This window comes from Dasypus novemcinctus, chromosome 19 (assembly GCF_030445035.2).
Source record: "Dasypus novemcinctus isolate mDasNov1 chromosome 19, mDasNov1.1.hap2, whole genome shotgun sequence".
In the NCBI taxonomy this organism is placed as follows: Eukaryota; Metazoa; Chordata; class Mammalia; order Cingulata; family Dasypodidae; genus Dasypus; species Dasypus novemcinctus.
Genome location: NC_080691.1, coordinates 34,442,497 through 34,469,388, shown reverse-complemented (window position 1 = coordinate 34,469,388; position 26,892 = coordinate 34,442,497). Strand labels below are relative to the sequence as shown.

Here is a 26,892-nt window from a genome sequence, read left to right as displayed (position 1 = left end):
GCCGTGGGAGACTCCATTCACTCACACACAGACACACAAACTTCTCCAGCGCAATTCGCATCAAAGCTTTATTTGCTCTTTTCATAGTCTGAAACGCAAACATTTGTTCATGCAAAGGTCATCGTGTTTTATTGCAGCCGACCAGCTTTGTGATTGCTCCTCTGTGCGTACGAAACCTCTTACGGTTATAAAATATAAAAGCACTTGTGGAACATCCAACACTCCGTAAGGTCCAGGAAGCCCCCCTTTCTTTTTTAACATGAAAAACAGATGCTCGTACAGATGAGTTCTCGGTCACGGGGTTAGAGATTCTTTGTGGGGCTGGATAAAGTGCCTGTCTTCTGCCTTCCGTTCAGAACTCCGAGAGCTTGGGATGCTCGTAAGGCAATTGCAAGAACACCAGCGGGCGGGGGATTCGCCTTCTTACGCGGAGAACTCGGGTTCCTTCTCTGTCCTGACTCAAATAGCGGACGAAGGAACCCATCTAAGAAAGGTTAGGAAAATATGTACTCTGTATATATATTTTTCCCCTCTTACAAAGCAATTTTAGGATCACAATTGTCTGGGAAGGATGTGAAGTCTAGGATATTGGTCTGCTTTAGGAAACAACATGGTACAAAATATCTTCCATAACACAATATATTACTTTTGTGAGTCCCCTATTTACAGGATCTCTAAGGCTAATGTGGAGGGAGATCATTAAAAAGCTCAGATTCCTCTCTAGACGGCAGAACCGTTAGTGGGCAAGATGCCGCCAGCCACTGTCAGGAAAGCGCCAAAGGAAATAGGGTCCTGGCACCAGGCGTGAAGGTAACTGCTTCAGCAGGGGCTCTGGGAGGGCCAGGCGAGCAGCTGAGGTGTCCATTTCCAGTGTTACCTGCCAGACACCTCAGGCTGACCGTCCCCAGCAGAGAGCCTGGATTTCAGCCCCTCTCTTTCCCCTACTCCCTGGCAGAGATCAACCCAGACAAAAGAAAGAAACCTCTAGAATGGTAGTGGGCGCGGCAGGAGACGCGTGCAGCCCGGCCGAGACCTAGCCCGGCGATGCCTTCTTGCCTTCCCTGTGGCTCTGTGCAACCGGAGTTGGAATGCCGATGGGTGGCTCTTAGCAGCTTGTGGGTGCAGAGCTCGTCTCTGCCACACCCTAGGGGGATGAAGACCACGGCAGGTTCCCTTCCGGGTGCGTTCCGCCTGCTCCGCCTGGCTCCCTCCACCTCAGCACTGCCCTTCCTGCCCCATGGAATCATGATGCCACGGGACTTGGTTTTAGCACATGGTAGAAATGCGGAGAAGGGGAGAAGGCACATTCAGAGGCCACAGATTGTTTCTCCATCACCGTAGTGACCTGCCATGGTATAAACATTTAAACTGGGGGAGGGGGACCATTTCCCAGTGGCTAGAGCCTTTCTCCCACTTCTGCAGCTTCTCCCAAAGTCTACCCGGGCATGCCAATTGATGCAAAGGCAACAGTAATTCTGCCTGCCCCTGTAAAGGGACAGGGTGGAGGGGGGGGGGGGACCACAGGGATGGAGAGGGTCAAGCAGAAAGGGGCAGGGGAGACCCTGCTCCAACCAAGCATCTCGTTTTGGAAGTGATCCAATGGCACCCCTGTGGATTTTTAGCTTTGTGATTATGCCCAGCTCCCAGAGCAAGCTGGGGGCGTCGTGGTAAAGAATTTGGACATATAAACCAGCGAGGCAGCTATAAACAGCCAGTGGGAGCAGCTGAGCTCTCCTTCAGAGACTTTTCTAAACCTCTCGCTCAGCATCTAAGGTTTACTGCCCAGGCTTTCGTCCATGTCTAGGCTCACTCTTAGCCAGACCTCACACTGTCGGGTGCACAAAGGAAAAACCATTCGTCAGAAAGCACACGACTCGGCTTGTCTGTCTTGGAAAGCGCCCGCCCCCTGATTACCTGTCCCTGAATCGTAGACTACCTGAGGGCAGCCTCACTCACAAACCCCAGCATTCCAGACACAGTGGCTTCTTCCACCAGGACTTCTCTGGCAGTGCTGAGTAGTTCTCCATGACACTGATTTTCAAGGCCTTGCTGTGGAATTTCACAGGCCAAAGGCCTGTTTCATTAGGCAAGTGACCATGCAAAAGGATATTTACTGGGGGGGGGGGGGAGGGTTCATGAAACAGGCTTATGATAAAACCAGCTGTAGAAAATGCTGATGGGCAAAGAGGAGAGAGCCAGAGCCCGATGGTACCCGGGAATTTGCATTCTGTATAAGACTCTCATTGAAGGAGACCCAAAGTCCCCAGGAAGGAGAGTTGGGAAGGGGTGGGAGACTTGATTGCACAGACATGATTAAGGCATATAGAGTTAGTTTAGGAGGAGACAGATTTCCAGAGAAGGCTCCCGGCATACTCGAGAAATTAGCACACAACACCTGGCCTAGCCCCCAAGAGCTCATCCCGTTTAGAAACAGGACCAGGGAACCCATTTGCCTGGCTGGCTGCCAAGGCTCCAGGGCACCTGTGCCTTCTAACTTCACAGCACGGATCCTAGCAGGGATTCCGAGGTCACAGGGAGCCTGCACTGAGAGGGGGCCCCTGACCACTGGGATGTGTCTGCTCTGCAGTGCTGATGCTGCAAAAAATGAAAAGAGGGGAAGAGCACTGCCAGGGCTTGCCCCCGTCAGGTCTGAGGGAATTAAATGGAGTTTAATTTTTCAGTCAAGATATGAGAAGTTAGGCAAAGGGTCCTCGGGTCAATCTGATTTGCAAGTGTGTCTTTCCTGTCAGGGATGCTTGGGCTAAAACATAATTAAGCTAATTAAGGCCTGAGAGTTTGCATGGTTAGTCATGGTGCAGTCACCAAACAGCCTTAGATGGTTCCAAGGGGCCCTTCCCAGCTGAAGGAAAGACAGATGCAGCCAAGAAAAGAATTTGGGGCTGAAATACTACAAGATTGTCTTTTAGAGGGGTCCTGATGATCTGGAAAGACACCAAATCAAAATAGTTACAAAACCTGAACTGGAATTAAAAAAAAAAAAAAATCAACTAAAGCAGCTCCTGGAGGAATTAAAATCCCAATGGTCGCAGAGAATGTACTGATAATTAACTTAGGGAATGAACAAAACACAAACCAGTATCAGGCAGGGGTAAACGCCCAAGCACAGATGTCTGAGATGTTCAGCTGCACAAGCCGAGCAGGGGAGAGGTCCCCAAGGCAACAGGACGCGCGGAGAACCCGCGGGCGCTGTCCATGGTGCTGAACCACACGCCCGCCCAGGGCTCGAGCGTTGGTCTTAACTGCGAGAAACCGAGGGTTGCTGCTGACCCCACCCCAACCTCAAGAGAAAGGAGAGGCGGTTGAAGGGAGATGGGGGGTTAGAAGAGATGGGAAAACAAACAAAGGCTCCTGGAGAGAGGATCAGGAAGGAGGCGGCCAGGTTTTGACACTGTTTGCAAATAATGGAATGTATCCCAAAGACTCCTCCCCTTCGGGAAGCTGGGGTGGAGCACGTGAACTCCATCTAGCCAGTTCTGTGCCTGTAGCCATTAGCAATCTCGGCCCCAGGGCCCCTCAGTAATTATGAGCTGCTCTGGCATCTTGCTCATCTATGGGGGTTGGCACAGAATTTATGGCAAACGACAGGCTCGGCATGTGGCAGCCAAGCAGGCCCGGGGAGTCGGCTGGAGCCTTGGGCTTCCGAGGCAGAGGAGGCTGGTGCTGAGGACTGAGAGGTCCTGGAGGCCACAGAAGGTCTTAGAGACTCCTAGGAATGAGTTTACAGCAAGCAAGGGGAAAAAAAAAAAAAGCAAAGCAAGATTGATTCACCCCTCATCACCCAACAGCCAGCACTGCTGTCTAGAGTCCCTGGCCTGGGGGCTCCCTGTTGAGAAGGGTTCTCAGCAAGCCCCTTCCTATCTGAGTCTGGAGCCCCAAAACCACTTGGTCAGATGGAGTTGTGGGGGTAGAAGAGGTGAGAAGAAAGAAAAAATACCCTTCATTCATGCATTTGTTCTGAGGCCGATTTGGAGTGCCAGCAGCCCACGTTGGTCTGGGCAGGTCTGGCAGAGGCACCACCGTTTGGTCTGCAGTTCGTGAACCCATGAGGCCAAGGGGCAAAGGTCACCTTGCAGAAACCAGAGCTCAAATGAAAAGCAACCAGAGAAAAATATATACAAGGGCGACAAATGAACATTTAAAAAAAAAAGCTTGGAGAGGGATAAGATAACCTGAGGTGACTGGATACATCAAAACAAACTATTCACACATCTCGTCTCCTTTCCATTCGCATAAAAACATATAAACATATCAAGTTTCAAAGGAAATTGGCTGAATTATTGCTTTATCACCTTCTAAAGCAAACAAAAAATGACATACAATGAAACCGGCCCACTATTACTAACAGCCCCACTGGAAGGACAAATAGACTTTAAAAAGGATGAAGATGGGAAGTGTAAAATGTCGGAACTGCTGCTTTTTTGAGGGAGAGGAAAGAACTTGCCAAAAAAACGCAAACACAAATGCCGGCCCGGCGATGCTGCCCCGGACGACAGTGGCGGCGGGAAACCAACGGCCTTATCTTCCTTGGAAACGGCTTTTCAGGAGACCAGCCCTAGGGTGGGGTACGTCCCCAGGTTGGGCGTTTTGGGTTTTTTGGTACCCAGAGGAGACAGCCCAGCCTCACGCTGACTTTCCCAGAGCTGCTGAAGACGTCTGCGGGGGGTGGACGCGCAGGTGTCCTACTTCAAACAGGAAACCACCAGCTTGGACGTTCTGGGGAGCCTGGCTCCTCTCGGAGGCGCTGTCTGGGGGAGACTGCGAGTGCTCGCAGGAGGGCAGCCTTCCTGTTCTCACCCGGGGCAGGGTGCCCGGCAGGTGGGGGGCCCCCGGGCAGACAAGCACTGCGCGGGAGGGAAGGAGCAGCAGCCAGCGGCGCGCCTCGGCTTCCGGCTCTGACAGTTAAGGCTTCTGTTAATTAGACGTGGGCGCCCCGTCTGCAGAGAAAGGGACAGTCCTGGTTCAGAGTGGGAAGGTCTGGCCCCACTTCTCTCCAAGATTAGGCTTTGAACCCTTTTCTCCTATTCCCCACCAAAGCCACACCCATAAGCCACAGGCCAGGGAAGTCTTTTTTTTTTTTTTTCCGGAGGAAAAGGATGAGGGGTGGTGGGCAGCCTGAGACAGGGGACTGCACCTGAAGTGTAGTGTAGGGCCAACTCGGGGTTCCAGTCCCAGTGCTGAGCCTCAGTTTCCTTAAATGGATTGATGGAGCCTTCAGCGAGATCCCACCCACATAGAACACAAAATAAACACAGGTCCACAACCCCTTATCTGAAACCCCTGAGCATAGGTTTGTTTGGGAATTTAGAATTACTTTGGAGTTTTACCTCTGCATATCTAGATTTTTACATATCTCTATATACACACACATATTTTATATATATATTTATATATATATAGTGACATATAAATACATGCCTGTATATTATGTAACTCCCTCATAGTTAAGCCCATGAAATACCTGCAGTGTAACACATGACTCTTCAAATAAAGGGATGGGCAGCAAAGACTATAAATAGCATTATATCCACCCAGGCCAGGTTCTGCCACTAAGTGGGTCATGAAGCCCTTTGTTTTCAGAGCTTATTGGATTTCGGGATTGTGGAGAGGGAGGGTATGTCTCTGGTGCTGATGGCCTGCAACCTGACGTTGACGGAGCCTGCACCGTGTGCCCCTGCCCTGAGGACGGCCAGGCACTGCCCTTCATGTGCAATCTTCTCACTGAGTGCTTGGCACCACTTGGTGGCATGGGCACTGTCACCCCATTTTACAGGTGAGGAAACTGAGGGTCAAGATCTTAACACCACTGGGACCTAAACCAGGGAGTATCCAGTAAGTTTGGTTTTTAATAGTTTTTTTTCAAGTTAATTTTTACCTACACAGGTCATATGTGAGAATACATTTCCCCATATCAGAATCTGAATCAACACCAATTAAGCTACATCCTCCTGAGGCGTCCTTCCATTTCAAGGAAGGGGTCTGAACCGCGCGCAGAGCTGGGCAAGGGCACGCGACCTGAGCCTAGGTCATCTGATTCTCCGTGCGGAGCCTTTGAGCCAGCCCAGGCTGCCCGGCTTTGTTTTTCCTCCCTTTTTGTAGCTCCTCTTTCCTGGGGTAAAGTCTCTCCAGCTTTGCCTCCCACCTACGCTCCCTGCTCCACGGGTGGCTGGCTCTGGTCACACCTCCCCACCAGAGCCTCTTCATACCTCGTCAGGCTTGATTCTCGTACAGGCTTTGCCTCTTCTTGGATTTCAGCTCCTTCAGCCACTGGGGAGAGGGCTCTTCTGACCTGAAACCACAGATCCACGGAGTGTCAGGTGTGAGCCAGACTGAGGGCACCGCGTGGGCGGGGGCTGCGTGGCACCCGACTCTCATCCTCCACGATACGGCTGGAGCCGAGCGGGCAGCGTGCAGGTGGCAACGATGCCCACATGAACAAGAAGTTGGAATTAACTGAAGTGTCCAACAATGGGGGATGTTAAATAAATCGTGGTATATCCATCCTCTGGCATATTCTGCAGCTATTACGTCACGCTTGGGAGCTGGTGCAGCTCAGTGGTTGAGCACCTGCTTCCCATGTACAGGGCCTGGGCTCAATCCCCGGTGACTTCTTAAAAAAAAGTTGTACTTATATAAAATTATTTCCATCTATCCATCCGTTTGTCATCCAAACATCCATTCATCCTCCTGTTGCTCTATTCATGTCAGTGTCTATAGACATAGAGAGATACCATGTTTAACAAACGTCAATGATTATTTGGGGGAAGTGAGGTTTTCTTAAACTTTTTAAAAATTAAAGATTAACAAATACATATAGAAAATAAATCATACGTTAGAAATTTTTTCTAAGGAAAAATTATGCTTACAGAGATCATTTAGAGGACATAGGAAAATGTTCACATGAAATATGTTGCAGAAAAAAAGCTATATAAACGGTGTGATCCCAACTGTGTTAAAAACAAAACAACATACAAAAACAAAAACAAACCAGAGTGGAAGGAATGATTCCCAAACATTGACAGTGGTGGTTTTTGGGAGTAGGATTATGGATTTTTTTCTGCTTTAATTTTCAAAATTTTTCCTGAATATATTTTACTTCTGTAATCAAAAAAAAAAAGAACAAAAAAACAAGTGTACCCAGGATCTGATTTATTAATATTGTGATCTCAGAGGACGTTCCTGGGGCCGTGGGCCTGGAGGGCTCGGGGAACTTGCTGGCCGGGTTGGGGCCGGGGTGGGATCTGCAGCCTGGAGGATGGGTGGCGAGGGGACCCAGGATGCCTCCAGAATGAGGCGAGGGAGAAGAGGCTGCTGGGCAGACGGGGTCGGGGGTCCTCCCGGCTTCAGCCTATGGTGAAGGTGCAGGACGCAGCCTCCGAGGTGCTGTCGGGACCCTGGTTTGGGAGCACCCCTGGCTCTGGAGCTAGCCCTGCTCTTAACTCCGCATTCCCGGGACGCAAGTGGCACCGCCTCGGACGTGGCCCCGACTCCCTCTAACCTCTCGTCCTGCTTTTTCCCACAGCCTGCCCCGTGCTCTGGGGATGTGGAAGCCCCTCATGCTGTCCCTTCACCAGCCAAGGCCGACTCGTCTGTCAGCTCGGGTAGCTCCTTCTCTGGGAAGCCTTTACGATGACCTTTCTTACTTTGATTCTTATTTTTAATTTTTTTAGGAGGTACTGGGGATTGAACCCAGGACCTCATACATTGGAAGCAGGCGCTCAACCACTGAGCTATACCCGCTCCCCTGGGCAACCTTCCTGATGTCCTTAATTCTGGGCTGGGAGCCCTTCCTCTGCCTTCCTCTGTTGCCGGGGTTGGCAACTTTTTCTTGAAGGGCCAGATAGTAAGTATTTTTGACTTTGTAAGCCACACGGTCTCTGTTACAACTCCTCAACTCTGAGCTGTCGTGTGAAAGGCACTATGGACAATATGTAAATGACTAGGGGTGACTGTGTTCTAATAAAGCTTTATTTACTGAAACAGGCAGCGGGCCAAATACGGCCTGCAGGCCGTGGTGTGTCAACCTATCATAGCACGACCACAGCACTAACTATATTACAACACTAGAATCATGAATAAACGCTCTTACATGTGAAGAGCTAACTCGTAGTAGGAATCCTATGCCCGCCTCCGTGCAGAAGCCTTTACACAGGCTACCTCGTCTCATCCTCAACCATCCTGGAAAGTTAGGACGGTTAGCAAACCCATTCTACAGATGAGGAACCCGAGGCTCAGAGAGGTTGAATGGTTTCTCCAAGATTCAGCAGCTCTGAAATGACACACCCACACCCACACCCACACTCTAACCCCGGCTGCCTGACTTTAGGGCCCAGCTCTTAACCTCCACCCCTGGCTGCTGCAAGGACCTGTTCTGAGAGCCCCAGTGGGGCAGGAACTGCTCTTTGCTCATCTCTGCATTGAGCAGCCCAGCCCAGGGCCCGGCCTGGAGCAGGCGCTCTTCGAGGGCAGCTGAGCTGAGCTAAGCTTGTCCAACCTGGCTGTGCCCTTCCGTCCACCTTTCCTCGTCTCCCTGACACTCTGGAGACAAAGATGCTTCCCTTGAGGGCTAAGAGGGGGGAGAATGTCTCAGCTTCACCGTCGGCCTCGAGAGGGGTGCGGCTCTCGGTAATTTTCCAGGAGTGGATCCCTGGGTCTCTGTGCGGTGGAATCAGGCAGGATGGAGGGACTGAGGCCGGCTGGCCCAACGCCTGGCCCCTCTTTCCTCACCCCTATTGTGCTTTTTTAGATATCAGAGTGCTGAGAGTTCATTTGAACAAAGCTTCTGTGGCTAGAGAAGAAAAAAGTTGAAACCCTCCTTCCGCTCAGCTCTAAAACCTGTGCAAACACCTGCCCCAAAACCCATCCTGAGCTGGGGAGGGGAGGGGCCCTCTGTCCCCGCGATCCCTCACCTCTCATCCCTCTCCAGGCTGGAGGGCAGGACCCGACTGCCCAGCACGCCAGGCTGGAAGGGGGACTTGGGGGTCTTGGGCTGGGGGTTCCAACTGGGGGTCTCGCCAGGACTGTCCACCTCTTGCCTCTTGTGCAGCTGAGCCTGGGGAGAGAAGAGAGCCGAGTCAGTCAAGCGCCCTTTGTCTGGGCAAGAGCCCCATCCAGCAGTACCGTCATTGCATGGCGAGCCCTCTGACACGCAACAGTCCCTGGGGTCTGAGTGGACCCAGGCAGGAGACGGGTGGGGTCAGGGTGGAGGGATGCTGTCTGGTCCCAGGGGCTGAGAAAAATCAGAGGTCAGGCTTGTGTTCCAAGCAGCTGTCCTTGACTATTTACCTCAGTTAACGTCACTGGACCCCGAGAGGGAGACAGTAGCCTCACCTTAGAGATGAAGGTTAACAATATCAATACCCAGTTACTTGCTCCTATATCCACATAAATAAAATGAAGGTTTTGACAATTATATTCCCACAGGAAAATGGCAGGGTGGAATTTCACCCATTTATGAGGGGGTGCTGGGAATGGAATAACTTAAACGGCACACACAAAACTTCCTATGGGGCCTAAAACTCAACCACAAAAAGAGAAACAATTAATTAAAAATGAGCAAAGGGGGTGGGGGTGGGGTATATGGGAACCTCTTATGTTTTTTATGTTTTTTTAATGTTTTTTAATGTAATGTTCTTTGTGATCTATTAACTTTAATTAAAAAGTGTAAAATTTTTTTAATTTTAAAAAGTTAAAAAAAATGAGCAAAGGACTTGAATAGATATTTCTCTATAGAAGGTATATAAATAGCCAATAAGCACACAAAAAGATGTTCAACATCATTAGCCATCAGGGAAATGCAAACAAAAACCACAACGACATACCATTTCACATTCACTAGGATGACTATTTCTTTGAAAAAATGGATCTAGAGAAATTGAAACTTTCATTCATTGCAGGTGGGAATTAAAATGGTACAGCTGCTGTGGAAAATGGTTTGTGGTTTCTCAAAAGATTAAACATAGAATTACCATATGACCTGGCCATTCCGCTCTTAGTAATATTCCCCAAATAATTGAAAGCAGGGACTCAAGCACGTACTTGGACACCAAAGTTTCTAGCAGCAATACCAAGAGGTGGAAACAACCCAAGTGCCCATCAACGGATGAATGGATAAAGAAAATGTGAACTATCTGTATAGTGGAATATTATTTATTTCTAAGAAGGAATGAAGTTCTAATACATACTACACCACGGACGACACTTGGAGACATTTTGCCTAGTGAAATAAGCCAGACACAGAAGGACAGATACCGTATGATTTCACTTTTATGAAATACCAAGCGTAGGTAAATTCACAGGGACAGAATGTAAATTAGAGGTTTCCAGGGTTTCCAATAAGTTGCTACTTATTGGGTACAGAGTTTTGGTATTGGATAGTGGTGATGGTTGCATAGCATTGTGAATTTAATTAACACCACGGAACTGCAGGCTTAAAATGGCTAATTTCATGTTATATATATGTCATCACAATAAAAAATTAAAGGAAAGGAAATAAACTCACTCGGGGGATCTAGAGAGCTAGCGTGGCAGGGATTTGTTTCTCACGGCCCCAGTGACAGTAACTGACATCATCATCATGAACCTGGCGGCTCCGTGCACCTGCCATGCGTTGTCACCTCCTGGGCACGTGACAATCGTTAGCTCACGTAATGTGCAAAAGACTCCCCATTTTACAGAAGCGTGTGCTGAGGCACAGAGGTTGATCACGTTGCCCAAAGTCACACAGCTTCAAGGAGTGGGATTCATCCCAAGTCTGTCTGCGTTCAAGTCCAGGGCTCTTTCCAAACAAGCTCTGCACATCCTTCGCCTGTTACCGATTGCCAAGTGCTGCCCGCGGCAGAGAACAGCCTAGAGGACTCGCCTATCGCCCGGCTCAAGGAGTACGAGTTAGTACTAATGAATGAATGGCAAAAGCCCCATTTTCACAGAGGGCAGTGGACTTCCAGCTGTGCTCAGGGACCAGGGGGCTGCCTCAGGAGCTCCCCTGGGGTGTGCAGGCGGAGACCCCAGGGCCCCTGTCCCTTCTGTGACCAGGGCCTTTCCTCTGCCTCCTAAGCTGGGCTGTCTTGTAAGATTTCATTTGCACTTGTGCTTAAAGTCAATTCAGAGAGCCTCTGGCCGAGCGCAGAGGTGCCAAGATGCTTGGAATTTGAGGGCCTGTAAGATAAATTACAGGGATGGGCACTTTTTACTCTTGCAAGAAAAAAAGACCTGAAAAATAAAACTCCCGTCTACTAAAGGAGCTGCCAACCGCTCCACAGGAGGCTTACGCGGCGGCCTGCACACAATCTCAGGAAATTTCACAAACAATCCATGCTTCCTTCTCTCTTAATCTCCTCTTTAATAAAATGGGAGAAAAGAACTTACCTTGTGCAGGGTTGCTGAGGGCATAAAGTGGGTTTGCAAGGGCAGGGGAGCTGGCATAGAGCAGGGGGGCAGAAAGCCCCTCTCTTGGGGAATTAGGTGCCACTTCACGTCCGGGAGGACGAGAGGCGTTTGGCAGAGCTGGGGGCGGGGAGGATGGAGGTGGCACAGGCCTCTCAAGGATTCTAGAATAGGGCTGTGACTCTTGTGTAGTTCAAGACAGAATAGAAGCACGAGGCACCTGTGCTGACAGTTGTCAGTTTTGGTCTCGAAATGATCATTTATGTGCCCGCTTTATGGGTGAGCAAAACGGAGGCTTAGCCACGAGACCAAACTGAATAGCAGATTTGGCGGCTGAGGAGAGGGAGAGAAACGGAGGTTAAGGCATATGGGGCCACTGGTAAAACCCAAGGGATTCTACAGCGCTGGAATTAGGTGTTGCCCCAGGCCCAGTGCATGACTTTCACACTGGACTACGCTTACGTGAGATGTTATCATTGGGTGAAGGGTACAGAAGAGCTCTTTATAGTTTGGGTCTTAAACTATTTCAAAAATAAGAAAGGGAAAGAGAAAGAAAGACAGAAGGAAGGAGAGAAAGGAGAGAGGGAGGGAGGGAAGAAGGAAGGAAAGGGGGAGCAAGCAGGGAGGGAGGCTGAGAGGGAGGGAAGGAAGGAGGAAGGAGGGCGTGAGGCAGGCAGGTGGCGGGCCGGCCGTTCCCTCTGCTGCGGTGGGGGTGAGCGGCGAGGAGCCTGCCCGCCAGGGGACCCCACCCAGAGGTCCGTACCTTCAGTGCTGCCGGGTCCATGCCTGGAAACGCGGGCATCCTCTGAGCATGGCTGACGGGCGTGCGCTCAGCCCTGGGTGGCCTCTCCTCCTCATCTGACTCCTCCCTCCTGGGGGATTTCTCTTCTGTTGCCAAGGAAAGGGCACGGAGTCATTGGGAGCCTCTCTTTCCTGAGGGCCGAGACGCGCCTCACCTGGCCCTCACTGCCCGCCGCAGCCTCCCAGCAGCCCCGCGCGGCCGCCCCCTGAAAGTCCACAGTACAGCCGCGGCCGCGGCAGCCTGTTTTCAGGCTCGCTCCATTTTGCTGGGAGGCTTTCACAATAAGGCAGCGCGGGGGCTTTTCTCCTGCAGAGCCCACACCCCGCTCCTGGGCTTCTGCTCCTGCCAGGTCAGGGAGTGGAAGGAACTCTGGCAGAGGCGGGGAAAGAGGCCCAGCCACTGTCGGTCAATGGCGCTGCGGTTCCGCTCTTAGAAGAGACTGGAGAGAGCCTCGGGTGCCTTGTAGAAGGGCTGCCCCAAAGCTGGACGGGGAGGCCGTTCTCCCTCCGCCCGTGGCCCCTTTCCAGGACCTAGCCCCGTCGCCACGCTCCAGCTTCGTGGATGAGCTGGATCACCCAAGCAAGAGATCTCAGGGTGCTGCCCTGTACCCCCAGCGCCCCAGTCTCCCAGAAATTAAGGGTGAGGAGTTTGTGCCTCCCTAAGACCTGGGCGCCAGAGGCTGGGGGCAGTGAGGCATGGGTGGTACGGGGGTGAGCTGGGCAAAGCCCGATCGCCCTGAGCTCCCAAGCCAACCGGGGAGCTGGGGCTGCTCGGGAAGCGGGGGCCGGCTCATCTCTGCAAGGCGGGAAGTGCATTTCCCACGCGCCCCGTCCGAAAGCGCGGGGGCAGGGCTCCCCCAGGCCTACCGGTCGAGTCCTTGAACATCCACATGCTGCTGGCCTCCTCCTCCAGCGTGGACCCGCTCCCCGACTCGCTGAGCCGGCTGCGCCGGAGGGAGTGGGAGATGGGCGCCCGGCGGCGGCTCCTCTTGCTGAGCTGCACGCGGGTCTTGAGGGCACTTGAGTCGAGGACTGAGGTTTGCTGGGGGGCAGCAGGGAGGAGGGGGAAGAGAGCAAGGGGCCATCAGTCGGGGGCGCTGCAAAACCCCACTGGATATGAGACAGCACTTAGCACATTTCCACGGTAACCTGCACCTCCCATTAGCCCAAGATTCTCCACGAAACATGCCATGCGGGCTGACCGCAAGGATCAAAGGGACAATGGGCCCGAGTGCCTGGCCTGGAGGAGGCCCACAATAAACAGATGTGCTCTTCCATTCAACACGGGGTCCGCGAGCGGAGAGGCTCTCGCCCACCCCCCCATCTATAACAAACTAGGGTGCATGAGGGAGGGGCTGGTGCCAAGACCTACTAAGCACCAGGCATTCGTCTCCAAGCATCCCAGGTGACCGGGACTCTGCACAGAGGCAGGCGGAGGGCAGGGGCTGGGGGTGGACCCAGCCAGGAGCTGGGGCAGCAACCGGCTCAGCGGGCCCCAGGAGATGGGGATGAGGTGCTCGGGGCCTGGATTCCAGTCCTGCTCAGCCTGTACCCTGGCAGAGTTCAGGCAAGGGCCATCGACACCCTGAGCGTGGTGTCCCCGATTGCGAAAAGGGGAGAATGATGATGGCATCTACTTCACAGGGTGGTGGAGAAAATCCAGTGAGCTCAGGTGATACCTGACTGAGGCTAAAAACCGAGACCAGTGCCTTGTCTCTTCCCAGCAAGCTCCTGTCCCTGCCTGAAACGGTTGTGGTGTCCCCTCAGGGACACTTCCTGAAATGTCATCACGCAAGGCCTTTGAAATTAGCGGCGCTGGGCTAATGTCAGTGAATCATTTCCTGGAGTTGGGAGTTGGGGACGTAGCTGACAGGTGCACAGCTGCTTCCCAAACCTGCCCCAGCGGGGTCCAGTGTGGGGGCCTGCGTGGGACTGGAGGGGGCGCAGAGCCATCATCGGGAAGGGTCTGCCCCCCCCAGCTGAAGGGCACACTTCTCTGACCACTCAACGGAGCCGGTTTCTCTGACTTAGAGGGGCGGAAGGAGCTCCACCCACAGGGCGGCTGGCTCGGGTCTTCCAGCCGGCACGAGGGGACACGGGTGCCCTTCCACAAGGCCACCCCCCTCCTCGGCTTGGAAGAGGGAGGGGCGTCCTCAGAGCCTTGCCTCCTCTTTCTAGCCCCCGCCCTCCAAACTGTTGCCACGGGAGACCCAAACCAGGACCAGCAGGCCTGCAGACCTCCGCTGTTTTAAATACACAGCTAGGCCGATGCTTCCGGACACCAGCATCTGAAATCGCTCAGGCGCCACTTCAGTTTCTGAATCTGCATGACGGGGAGGTGAGTTTTACCTCCTGGGGACACCATGAAGGCGCTGTGCCATGTTCTAGGGGAGAGTCCACCATGCCTTATATATAGCACAGTAACATCACACGAGTGCGTAAGCTGGGGCAACGCCGGGCACGTACAGGAGCTCCAGAAATGTTTGTTGAATGAATAACAGAACACATCGTCTCACGAAATCCTTAACAACCACCCAGGGAGGTGGGCGTGGCTGTGACCGCGTCACAAAGCAGCTGGGCTCTTCATGCTTGGAATCGTGAACCTCAGCCCAAAACCCCGGGCAGGGGAGGCCAGACTTCCTGCTTGCCTGGCGGGTGAGGGTTGTGTCTGTGTTAATTTGAGCATGTGATGGTTTCTGAGCCCAAGGAGCCCAGCACACTGGTTCCATGTAGATAAGGAAGCCCAGGCTCAGAGAGGGGAAGACGTTTTCCCCAAGACACACTGCCGGTCCAGGATACATACAAGCCCGGCTCACCTCGAGGTCCGTGCCCCTTCCACCCACCCCAGGGGTCGCGGCACGTGGGCTCTACCCCCGAAGGGGACATTGCACCAGGAGGTGCTGGCCCGTCCCTTGAGGAAGTGACGACCGTTTCTGACACGGCCGCGTGAGTGTGGCCAGCGGCTTACGTGGATGCAGGAGAAGTCGTCCACTCTCCTGGGAGGGTGGGCGTCCTCGGGGGGCCCCTCCACGCCATCTGCGGACTCCCGGTCGGAGCTGGAGCGATCCCCGCTGGTGCTCCGCCGGTCCCCGGTGCCATCGTGCTGACCCCCGGCCAGGGCGGGCTCCGTGTGCGAGGACAGGGAGGACAGGCGGCTGGGGGGGGTCTGCCTCCGCGCCGACGCGGCACTGCTGTCGGGAGACGGGGACTCGGGAGCCAAGCTGAGGGGGAGGAAGGGAAGACGTGGTCACGTCCGAGAGCTGCGCTGGAGGTGAAAGCGGGGCAGGAAGCAGGAGAACACAGGGTGTGCTTTTTTTTTCCTAATGCCACTTTTTAAAATCTTTTTTTTTAAAGATACATAAATCACACAAAATGTTACATTAAAAAATAAGAGGTTTCCATACACCCCACTCCCCACACCCCCCACTCCTTCCACATCAACAACCTCTTTCATCACTCTTTCATTGCATCTGGTAAACATTTTGGAGCACTGCTGCACCACATGGATTATAGTTTAAATTGTAGTTTACGGCGGCGGACTTGGCCCAGTGGTTAGGGCGTCCGCCTACCACATGGGAGGTCTGCAGTTCAAATCCTGGGCCTCCTTGACCCGTGTGCAGCTGGCCCATCATGGTGCTGATGCGCGCAAGGAGTGCCGTGCCACACAGGGGTGTCCCCTGCATAGGGGAAGCCCCACGCGCAAGGAGTGCGCCCCGTAGGGAGAGCCGCCCAGCACCAAAGAAAGTGCAGGCTGCTAAGAATGGCACCGCCCACACGGAGAAATGACTCAACAAGATGACACAACAAAAAGAAACACAGATTCCCGTGCCGCTGACAACAACAGAAGTGGACAAAGAACACGCAGCAAAAAGACACTGAGAACAGACAACCAGGATGGGGGCGAGGGGGAGAGAAATAAATACATTTTTAAAAATCTGAAAAAAAAAAAAATTGTAGTTTACACTCTCTGCCAGTCCATTCAGTGGGTTATGGCAGGATATATAATGTCCTGCCTCTATCCCTGCAATATCATTCAGGACAACTCCAAGTCCCAAAAATGCCCCCACATCACACCTCTCCTTCCCTCTCCCTGCCCTCAGCAACTCCCGTGGCCACCGTCTCCACCACCGAGCACCGGCTGGAGACGCGGCTAGAAAAGGGTGTGCTCTTTACTCCAGGGGGGACAGACGGACCTCCCGGCTGGAGGGCCTCCCTGAGGACAGCATGGGCCTGGTGGGCCGGGCCAGCCGGGCTGCAGCGGAGCAGCGTGGACTGGTCTGGAACGGGGCCCCAGTCCCGCCCCACTGCAGAGCCCCTGGCGCCGTGCTGTCCAACACTCGCCACTTGCCCCAGGAGCGCAGCTGGCCGAGCTGGGGAGCAAAGCTGCGCCAGGGCGTGATTTCCAAGACTTTGAGTGAAAAGAAGAATGCAGAAGGTCTCATTAATAACTCTGTCTACCAATTACATGTTGCAGTGATAACATTTTGGACCCACTGGGTTCAACAAAACATATTGAGAAAACGAGCTTCATCTTTTTCTACTCATTTGAGGTGGCTGCTAGAACATTTAAAATTAGATGTACGCTGGACATTTGCAGCTTGTGTGGTATTTCTGTGGGACATGCTGCTATGGCTCAAATTATCTGTGGGAGAGCCTGGGGCGGGAGAATGGCTTGCACTGTCTCATACGTTCACTCTTTCATTTAATAACTGTTTATTGAGTGGTTATTATGTTCCAGGCAGTACACTAAAAACCACCTCACTCAATCCTCTTCAAAATCCTATGAGGAATAGCCTATTATCCCAGAAATTCTGTGAAGTAGGGTTAACCTTATTAACTTAAATATCAGTCTCGTTCATGATGAGGCAACTGAGGCAGGAGATACGAAGCAGCCTGCCTAAAGGGGGCAGACCTGGGCTCCAGCCGAGGCAGCCAGATCCAGAGCGCATGTCGTTGTCCCCTCCCTACTCTGAAATCTCTTGCCATCATAATGTGTTCTCACACCCTTGGGTAATTTAAACCACATAAGACAATTTTCTAAAAATATCATGTCCTGACCCCCACCCCCAACACACAAATAAAAACGACATATAAGTCCAGAGCACAGAGCAGCCTCCGGGGCACAGGAAACCCTCAGTCTGAGCAAAGTCGGGGGGGTCCTGCCGGCCACAGCCTCCCTAGCAGACGGGCCTGCCCTGAAAGGCCCCCGAGCTGCACCCTCGCGCAGAGCCTTCAACCCAGGGGCGCTGGCGTTTCTCTGGGCAAGCGCAGCGATGCTTTCTGTCAGCTCGCGGATGATTTTATTACTTGGAAAAGTGCAGGATGTTGGGATTGTGGGGTGGGATGGATGGAGCCAAATCCAGCTGAGGATGAGGGGAATACCGCAAAGAGGCAGCAGATGGCGTCGCCGGTCCAGGACGGGGAGCACAGAGGCTCTCCGGGTGAGCAGAGGGGAGGCGGCAGGGCAGCTGGGAGACGCCAGGGGCGCCCACCCACGGGTCCCCGCGGCCAGGTCTCCCTGAAGCCCAGAGAAACCAAGCACCCAGGTTTCCACCCCTCGTCCAGCAAAATTTAGGAAAACCCATCAAACATTGACATTTTACAGGTGAGGAGATTGAAAAACCTCTCACATCATCAGAAACTTCTTTCCCTCTTCTTTTACACACCCACTTTCAATTCCAACAACCTACACTCGACTTGAACATCAGCAATTTCTCCGGGTTAAAATCGAGTGGAGGGGCGAGGCCACCGTGGCCTGGGTGCCAGCCCGGCAAAGCCCCGGCACGGTGTGTGACGGGCCATCCCTGCCTCTCTCCGAGCCTCATCTTCCTCGATCGGGTATTACGGCCACAAATGAGGAAACTGAGTCACGCGGTGACACAGCTGGTAAGTGGCCAGGCCCTGAGTCCCACCAGGCTCTCTCTGACTGCCGAAGACCACTGAGCCCGGGCAGGCGGAGCGGAAAGTGCGGGCGGGGCCCTCGCAGGTGTCGGAACAAGGACAGGCACAGCGCGCAAGCGACTACACGGTCGCCACGCGCTGTACCGACGTGCAGCGGGGAGCCTCGGTTTCTCCTCCGCCAAGTGGATCAACAGGACTAAACGAGTTAACGCGCTCGAGTGCTCAGAACAGTGCCTGGCACATATGCTCCAGACGCACTGGCTGTTGTTATCAGCATCGTTTCCTTTCCAGGGAGGGGGACAAGAAAACCTGGAAAATAGAAGCGATTTACCCACAGCCAGCGAGGGTGGGGCCGGGACGCGACGGCAGCGCGCCGGGACCCGGGGCTGCAATCGATACCCGCAGGCATCCGGCGCAGCCGCGGCGCTCCCTCCTGGCAGGGCTGACGCGCGAGGGCCTGTAAGGCGCTGGCCGCGGGGAGGGCAGGGCAGGCGGGGCTCGCGGGGTGGTACGGACAGGTGTGCGAGTCCACGCGGGTCTACGCACAGATACCGTGACAAAGTCAGGAGAGAAGACATCAACAGGGGCTATGTGTGTGGGCGGTCAGAGGCGGCTTTCATTTGCGCGCTAGTTTTGTGCGTGTGCCTTCTAAACTCCTTTTTCGCGAGAATAAGGATTTGCTCTTATAATTACAGGCCGAAGAGGCTCTAGCACCCTGGAGAGGAGGACCCCTCCCCGAGCCCGCCCCTCACCTCTCCCCGCTCTGGCGCGGGTCGGTCCACGTCCCATACTGGCTGTCGGCTTCCTGCACGAGGGTGTCGGTGTCCTTGGCCTCGGGTGGCCGCCTGGAGAAACACTGCTTCAGCTGGTCCTGCAAGGACAAGGCAGGAGAGAGGTTTCCGTGGGGGCACTCGGAACTCCAGCTTCGGCTCCTGCCGACCACGGGGCGTCGCCCTGGCCCCATCCACCCAGCGCCCGCCGCCCTCACCTGCCCCAGCTCCTCCCGCCCCCAGGGGAGGGTGACTCCCAGCCTCACCAGCCCCAGCTCCTCCCGCCCCCCCAGGGGAGGGTGACTCCCAGCCTCACCAGCCCCAGCTCCTCCTGCCCCCTAGCGTGTAAGGCCGGCACCAGGGGCCACCACCTACGACCTGAAGACGGGGCTTTGCAGGAGGGGGACGTGCAGGGCTAAAACCAGACAAACTGGGACACGCTGGTCACCCACTCGGCATGCAGGGCGCTGCTGGGGGCTGCCTCGCCCCCTCCCCAGGGCATTGCCCCCACCCCCCTGCAGCCAGGGCGAACTTTTCCCAGTCTTCATCGCAGTCCAAGCATGTGCCCCCGACTCATCGGTCTGGTGTGGGAGCCCCCCGCCCCCAGGTTCCCCCCACACACCAGGCTTCCCCCTCAGCATACCGAACATCTGCCGGGCATTTACCGTGGGACTTGTGCCGGGCGTCCGGCGAGAACCACCTGGCTCAACTTCAGTCCCAGCACAACCCCACGAGCTGGCTCTTACTCCGGTCCCATTTTACAGACGAGAAAATCAAGGCTTGGAGAGGCGACGCGTCCCAGAGCAGTGGCGGGTAAGTGGCGAGTGGAATCTAAACCCAAGCGGGGGGGCTGGGACGCCGAGGCCAGAGCGGTCATCTCTGCGTCCGCAGGGCATGGCTCGTGGCACGGTGGCGGCCCGTCCGGGTGTGGGTCCCTGCTGCGGGGCGGGCAGCGTCTCGGCTGCTAGGGAACTGGCCCGTAGATCATTGAAACGACTGGTCGCCTTGCTTCCCTAACTCACCACCGCTCAGCCCTCTACGAGCCCATTCCCTGTGACGGCCCCACCGGCCTGGCCACTGCTCAGCCCTGGACGTTCTGCGTGGGGACAGGCTGGGGCACTCGCGGTGGACAGAAAGCCTGATGCCTTGGACGGGCCATTGGCGGGACAACGATCCAGACGCCCTTGGCCGTCTCGGCTTCAGAGGACGCACCCGGTCGCCAACTTTCAGAGCTTCCCTCAGTGGGACCAGTGGACGAGGGATGTGGAAGGGGCTGGAGGATGAGGGTGACTGCGCCCCCAAATCCAGAAAGGGCGGCGGGGAGCACCTTCACTCCCTGGGCTCCACTTGGCACCAGGAGGCATATTCCCCTGGAATGTGCTTTAGCCCATTTGTCTCCTGCTCAGAAACCTGCAGTGGCTCCCAGCTGCCCTCCTCCCATCTGCTGAAATTCGAAGTCCCTGAAATGGAGCCCCACACTTCCTGTCCCGTCCACCCCCCACCCCTGCCCTGAATGGACCCTCCACCCACCCTCCTTGGCGGGCTCATCATGTCCCACCCGAGCCGCACGCACTCCTGGTCTCCGAGGGTTTGCTTGCGCTGCTCCCCCTTCCACCCACCCGAAGCTGTTCCAGCTTCCAGGCATCCTTCCTCCCCTCAACGCCTCCTGCCTGCCACGGACAGCACATCATCCGCACCAGGTACCAGCCGAGTGTCATCCACTCCACAAACTCCTGCTAAGCTACAGTGTGCCAGGCACCAGGGCGTGGGGCTGGGGGGCGTGACACAACACGGCCCCCGGGTTTCTGTAAGATAAGCCCGTTCCCTCATCTTTGTTCCCCCCGTGGAGCCTGCCTGGTATACAGCAGGCGCCTAGTGGGGGTGGGTTGGCGATTTCTCAGCAGTTACGGCCCTCGAAAGGCTGGAGAGGACGCTTCTTCTAGGAACCGTCCTTAGCCTGGCATGTTAGCGTCCTGCGGTTACTGTGATGAATTCCCACAGACTCGGATGCCTGAAACAACAGACACTTATCTTCCCGGCGTACAGAGGCCGGAAGCCCGGCACGGAGGTGCTGGCAGGGCGGTGCTCCCAGCCTCTCCCAGCCTCTGACGGCCCGGGCCCCGCAGCCCTCTAATCGCGGCGGCCGTCTCCACTGGCCGTCTCCTCCGCCACGTCACCCTCCCGCTGAGGACCTTTGCCGGTGGGTGCAGGGCCTGCCCCCATCTCCAGGATGGCCTCACCTCCGGAGCCTGCACTCAGTCACATCTGCAAAGACGTTTGTTTTCCACATAAGGTCCCAATCACAGGTTCTGGGGTGAGGTTACCAAGCAGCCACGTGTGGCCCAGAAGCGGGACACTTGCTGCGAGATTTCGAGGCCCTGAGAAACGATGGTCACCCCCGGGGCACGGGTGCCAGCCGAGATGACCCACGTGCAAGTCCCTCGCACGGGAAACACCCCGCAGGTTTCGCCCCTCTCCTTCCTATGCTCTTTCTCTCACCCTTTGCTTGACCCGTGACTTTCAAGGGAAGGCCGCGAACGAGGGGTATGCCAGGATGGGAATTCAGAATAAATCGAGTAAGTCCCGTAGTCACCTCTGGGAACGGCCACACTCACAGACCCTGGTAACAGTCGCTGACCAAACAGCCCTAATTCCACTGCCCATAGAATCATGTTTTTTTAAATTACCAAAGTAGTACATATGTATTGTAAACCTCTAGAAATTATAGGAAATCACAAAGAAGAGTATTTCAAAATAACCTGCCACCCTACCACAAGATTTTGGCAACGTCCTGTCCAAAACCGCCCCTGGGTCGATTCTGAAACATCATCACCGCTAAGGGCTGACGAGCTCCCCACCATATGGTCACAGCACCTTCCATTTAACCAATCCCCAAGCGCTGGACATTTAGGTTGCTGGGTGTTTTTCACGATTGTAATCAACAATAGAATGAACGTCCTGGAGACTAAGTCGAAGCACCTCTGCGACTAATCCCACGGGAGGAATTCCTATGAATCATGGGGTCACAGGGTGGTACGTGTTTCAGGCTTTGCATCCTAACGAGCAGGCCGGCCTTGGAACAGTCTGCCAAATGTCCAGGCCCCTGGGCGGTGTCAGCACGCTTTAGGGATGAGGTCAGTTCCCATATGGGGAGTCCTTTTTTCTTTGGACCCTGAAGGTCACCTGGCGTGGGAAGGCTCTGCACCCTGGACAGAATCCCCTGGGGCCCAGGACTGGAAGTGGCCGTCTGAGCGCGGTCCCAGCTGTTCTCAAAGGCGTGAGGGGATGGCCATTCTCTACCTTGACCGACCTCAGGAGTAAAGCCAGAGGCCAAGGGTTGGCGCCTCGGGGTGGATTCGGCCGACGGGGGCAGCCGAAGGGGCTGCGCGCTGGGCTGCTCCAGGGGCGCTACCCCGGCGGGAGGCTGAGTGAGGTTCTGGGGCCCACGCACCTGGGTGCTTGACACCCGTCACCCACTGGGCAAGTGGCGGCACCCCCCCAGCCCGCGCTTCCTCACCGGGTGAAGGGAGCTGTTTTCGAGGCCCCCATGGGACATGCTCTGGGAGGCACGAGGCCCGTCCCAGGCGCGTGCTCAGGAGACCGAGCCGCGGGATCAGCCGTCCCCTGAGCCGGCAGGAAGACGGGTCCTGGGAAAGCAGAGGGTGACTCCCAGGTCCTCGGCCCCCCGGCCCCCAAGCCAGGGATGCCCCCCGGAGCTGAGCGGCAGGAGGGCACGCGCAGGCGCCGCCTCTGGAGTTCAGATGGCCAGTTCTGCAGGGTTCTGGGGTGGAATCAGGGCAGGAGCCGTTTCTGACCTCCTCTGATGGCGCCGGGTAAACGGTGTTTGGCCAAAATACGCTGGCCTCGTCCATTCGCTCAGGGTTCATGGGTCCTCCTCAGAGGTCTGTGGTTCAAGCGCGGGGATCTTCTCCCTCCACGGCCAGGCACGGCCTCTCCGGCGCCTCTCTCGCCCTCACCCCCTCATCACATCGATCCCCAAGTGCTCAGCAGACGCCTTCCGGAACATTCCATCCAGCCCCTGCCAGCTCTCTGCCCACTCCCTGCAACGGCTTCTGGGGTCTCCCTGCCGCCCGCACCCTCTGGCTCCCTCCCATGTGTTCTCTTTCCATTCTGCTTCCAAAACCCAAAGCCGAGGACGCAGGCTCCCCTTGACCCTTGGGATATGGGATGGCCCTGGGATCTTCATCAGCGCCCGGCTGGACGCTGCGGCTCCTTGGACAGCGCCCCCTTCTTCCGCAGCACCCCCAGTCCCTTCGGGCCTGCCCAAGCAGCTGACACCTCCTACTTGCCCTTCAGGTTTCAGCGTTGTTGGTTCCTCCTCCAGGAAGCCTTCCCTGAATACCCACCACCACCCCTGCCACAGCTGGTTCAGGAGCCCCCGGAGTCCTTGTCCCCTAGACTTGCCTTGTGCAATAGCTAGCCTCTCCTCTAGAGGAGAGAAAATGGGAAGAGAAGACAACACAGACAGCAGAAACAGCAGGGCGGGAGGGGAAGGGGGAAATAAATAAACAAACCTTTAAAAAAAAAGCTAGTCTCCAGCCATATGTGGCTGCTTAAGCTTAATTAAAATTAAATCATATTACGAATTCAGGCCCTCACCCATACTAGCCACATTTCAAAGGCTTTATAGCAGCGGCTCTGAACCTCTTCTGTCCCAGGGGCCCCTCTGCCGGTCAGGTGAAAACCACGGACCCCTTCCTAAGCCCACACCACACTGTGTGTAATTTATTTTTTATTTTTTATTTTTTTTTAATTTTTTTATTTTTTATTGACTTTGTAATAATATTACATTAAAAATATATATGTGAGGTCCCATTCAACCCCACCCCCCCACCCCCCCTCTCCCCCCCCCCCCCAACAACACTCGTTCCCATCATCATGACACATCCATTGGATTTGGTAAGTACATCTTTGGGCACCTCTGCACCTCATATACATTGGTTCACATCATGGCCCATACTCTCCTCCATTCCATCCAGTGGGCCCTGTGAGGATTTACAATGTCCGGTGATTGCCTCTGAAGTACCATCCAGGGCAGCTCCATGTCCCAAAGACGCCTCCACCTCTCATCTCTTCCTGCCTTTCCCCATACCCTTCGTCCACTATGTCCACTTTTCCCATTCCAATGCCACCTCTTCTATGTGGACATTGGATTGGTTGTGTCCATTGCACCTCTATGTCAAGAGGAGGGTCAGATTCCACCTCGATGCTGGATGCAATCCTCCCATTTTCAGTTGTAATCACTCTAGGCTCCATGGTGTGGTGGTTGTCCTTCTTCACCTCCATCTTAGCTGAGTGTGGTAAGTCCAATAAATCAGATTGTAGGTGCTGGAGTCTGTTGAGGCTCAGGATCTGGCTATCACATTGTCAGTCCAGAGATTCAAATCCCCTAAATATATCTTAAACCCCAACATTAACTGCACCTCCAGCACATTAGCATGAAAGTCTTTTGAAGGGAGATCCCATCTGAGTCCAGATTCATCACACATAAACACCATTTCCAAAGAGGGGCCATCTGCCCTGGTAGTTAACCCCATCGGCCATGACCATAACTCCCATGGGTCTCTTTAGCCCTCAAAGGAACCAATATCTGGGGGTTGTATCTGGTTTATCTGTCTCTCTGACTCTGCTCAGTTGTGCATGAGGGCCACTGTGTGTAATTTAATAAATCCATCACACCCGCACCAACACGCCCCCAAGAAAAATGTGTTTTGAATTTCAATTCAAGCTCACGCACCCCTGGCTAAGAACCCCTGCTTACGGCCCCGTGGGGCCAGCAGCTGCCCTTACCAGACAGCGCAGGCACAGGACCCTTCCATCATCACAGCGTTCTGTGGGTGGCCCTGCTCTAGAACTTCCCACTATATAATAACTATAATTGTCCAGTTTCTTGTCAGAGTCCCCCGGAAAAGTGCTGTTTCTGGAGCCAGAACACGTGGATTTGAATCCAGGCACTGCCGCACAGTAGCTGTGTGACCTTGGGCAAGTTACATAAACTCTCTGGGCCTCAATGTCTGGTTTAAAGCAGACGTTAAGTACAGCTGATTCTCATTATTGGCGGTAGTTACATTCTATAAAGTCACCAGGAACACTGAATTAGCAAACACTGAGCTAGGGCTGCTAAGGGAAATACAGGACACTGTTTCTGTGAGCCTCTGGTCAACTGATCAACATGTAACCTTGTTTCACATGTGTTTCTGTTTAAAGACACTTTACTTAATATATACTGTTGACTCATTAACATTGACCTCATGGCCAACAACTCATGCCTGAGTGAAGATTATGCTTGTTGAATCCAGTTCATCCCATAGTAGCTGTGTGACCTTGGGCACCTTACTTAACCTCTCTGGTCCTCAACGTCTGGCACAAAGCAGGTGTGCAGTCACTACTCTTTAACACAGATCCCCCAAATTTGGTGGAATTCAGGGATTAGGATTACCTAAGGGAATTTATCTAGCAAATGAGGCTTAAGAAAGCAAGCTGTTCATCAGCACTTTCCCCAGTTAGTATCCTGGTAACTGTGTGTGCATTCACAAATTATTCATGTCTCATTACCCTAGACCTTGGCAGCCCTTCAGAAGAGCAACACTTGAGCTCAGCTCTCAGGGCCACGGGGCCTTGAGATGCAATGCCAAAAAAGGCCTGAAACTTCTCAAAGTTTCTCAATGTCAGATCTTTCACTAGATTTGAGGAAAGACGTGCGACCAATTCAGGATCAGCTCACAGGCTGCTAATAAAACCCTCACTGGCTCCAGGCAAGTGGATATTTACAAGGTAGTCTGAAAATGCATGTGATGAACCGTAAGGAATGCAGAGCAGCTGAACGAGACACCTACCTGTCCAAATCGGCCCCCGCTTGGGCCGTGTGCTGATTTTTTTTGACCTGCACCCTTCATCCGTACAAACCAGCCCCAGTCCAGATTTCAGTTTTGCCTTTTGTCCAGCGAGGATAATGGAGTCTTATAATTTAGAGCTAAAGGGACCCTGTGAGCCCATTCCATCGGCCCTACCTTTTCAGATGAGGAAACTGAGGCCCAGAGGCAAGAAGAGCTGCATGGCTCTCAGACTTCACAGTGACTGAAAGGCTGAGCTAGAGGGGGCCGGAGTCCAGGGTTTTCCAATCCCCAAATCCCACCTGCCTTGTCTTTTTCATGATGCTTCAGGAGGCTCTGATGAGGAAATGCATTTTAAAAGGCTCTAAAATCCTTCCTCCAGAATGTGGCAGGTTCAAAACCACTTGTTTAGACAAGTTCACCAAGCCCCAAAGCTGTTGATGGGTGAAAACTCTGGTTCCTTGTTTGAGTTTTACAGACAAAGACTCCTTGCCTTGGCCCATGGCTTATAATGGACAGCTTAGTGACACCCGTGCTGGCTGGAGCCTTCGAGCGCTGTGTTCAGACAAGTGGTAACACACATCCTGAAATTTAAAACCTTTGATTCAGCAATTTAATACCAGAAATTTATCTCAAGGAGATCACTAGACATGCTTGCCAAAAATCTAAGAACACGGATGCTCCCTGTGGGATTGGTTATCATTGCAAAATAATGCAAACAAGCAAGATACCCAGTAAGAGGGGATTGGTGAAATCCAAGATGGCACAGCCACACAATGGGATACACGCAGCCAGTGAAAGCGACGTTCAGAGAGAACATTGCCTGTCACAAAAGATGTCTGCTCTATACTGGCAAATGTGAAAACGAAAATTAACAAAACAGTGTACCTGGGTCATGATACCAGCTCTGTAAAAACACGAGCATAAGCAAAGAAAAACATCTGGAAAGTTCCACAGCAAACTCTTCTAGAGGTGAGATAATAGGTTCTCTTTTTGTTATGGATGATGATTTACTTAGTACCCACACCTGGAATTTATATTCCAATATAGTCAGATGATAAAATTAAATAAAGTTAAATAAATCATACTTCCTAGGACTATCATATTGTATCCATCATGAATTAAGACCAGAGGGAAGCGGACTTGGCCCAGTGGTTAGGACG

At 53.8% G+C, this 26,892-nt stretch overlaps 1 protein-coding gene and 1 non-coding gene across 2 annotated transcripts in view; both read right to left on the bottom strand.

The window, feature by feature from the left end:
• Nucleotides 1-54: 54 nt before the first annotated feature.
• Nucleotides 55-26,892, bottom strand: part of KIAA1671 (KIAA1671 ortholog) — a 211,500-nt gene continuing 184,662 nt past the window's right edge. The window contains exons 7-13 of the mRNA XM_058281561.1: nt 18,858-18,976; nt 15,173-15,425; nt 13,072-13,246; nt 12,167-12,291; nt 8,928-9,070; nt 6,225-6,307; nt 55-4,955 (exon numbers count right to left, since the gene is read on the bottom strand). Of these exons, the coding sequence (XP_058137544.1) occupies nt 6,229-6,307; nt 8,928-9,070; nt 12,167-12,291; nt 13,072-13,246; nt 15,173-15,425; nt 18,858-18,976 (894 nt within the window). The 3' untranslated portion in view covers nt 55-4,955; nt 6,225-6,228. The remainder of the gene's footprint in view (nt 4,956-6,224; nt 6,308-8,927; nt 9,071-12,166; nt 12,292-13,071; nt 13,247-15,172; nt 15,426-18,857; nt 18,977-26,892) is intronic.
• Nucleotides 7,687-7,761, bottom strand: TRNAW-CCA (transfer RNA tryptophan (anticodon CCA)). Its single transcript has one exon. It is a non-coding gene; the product is annotated as a tRNA-Trp (tRNA).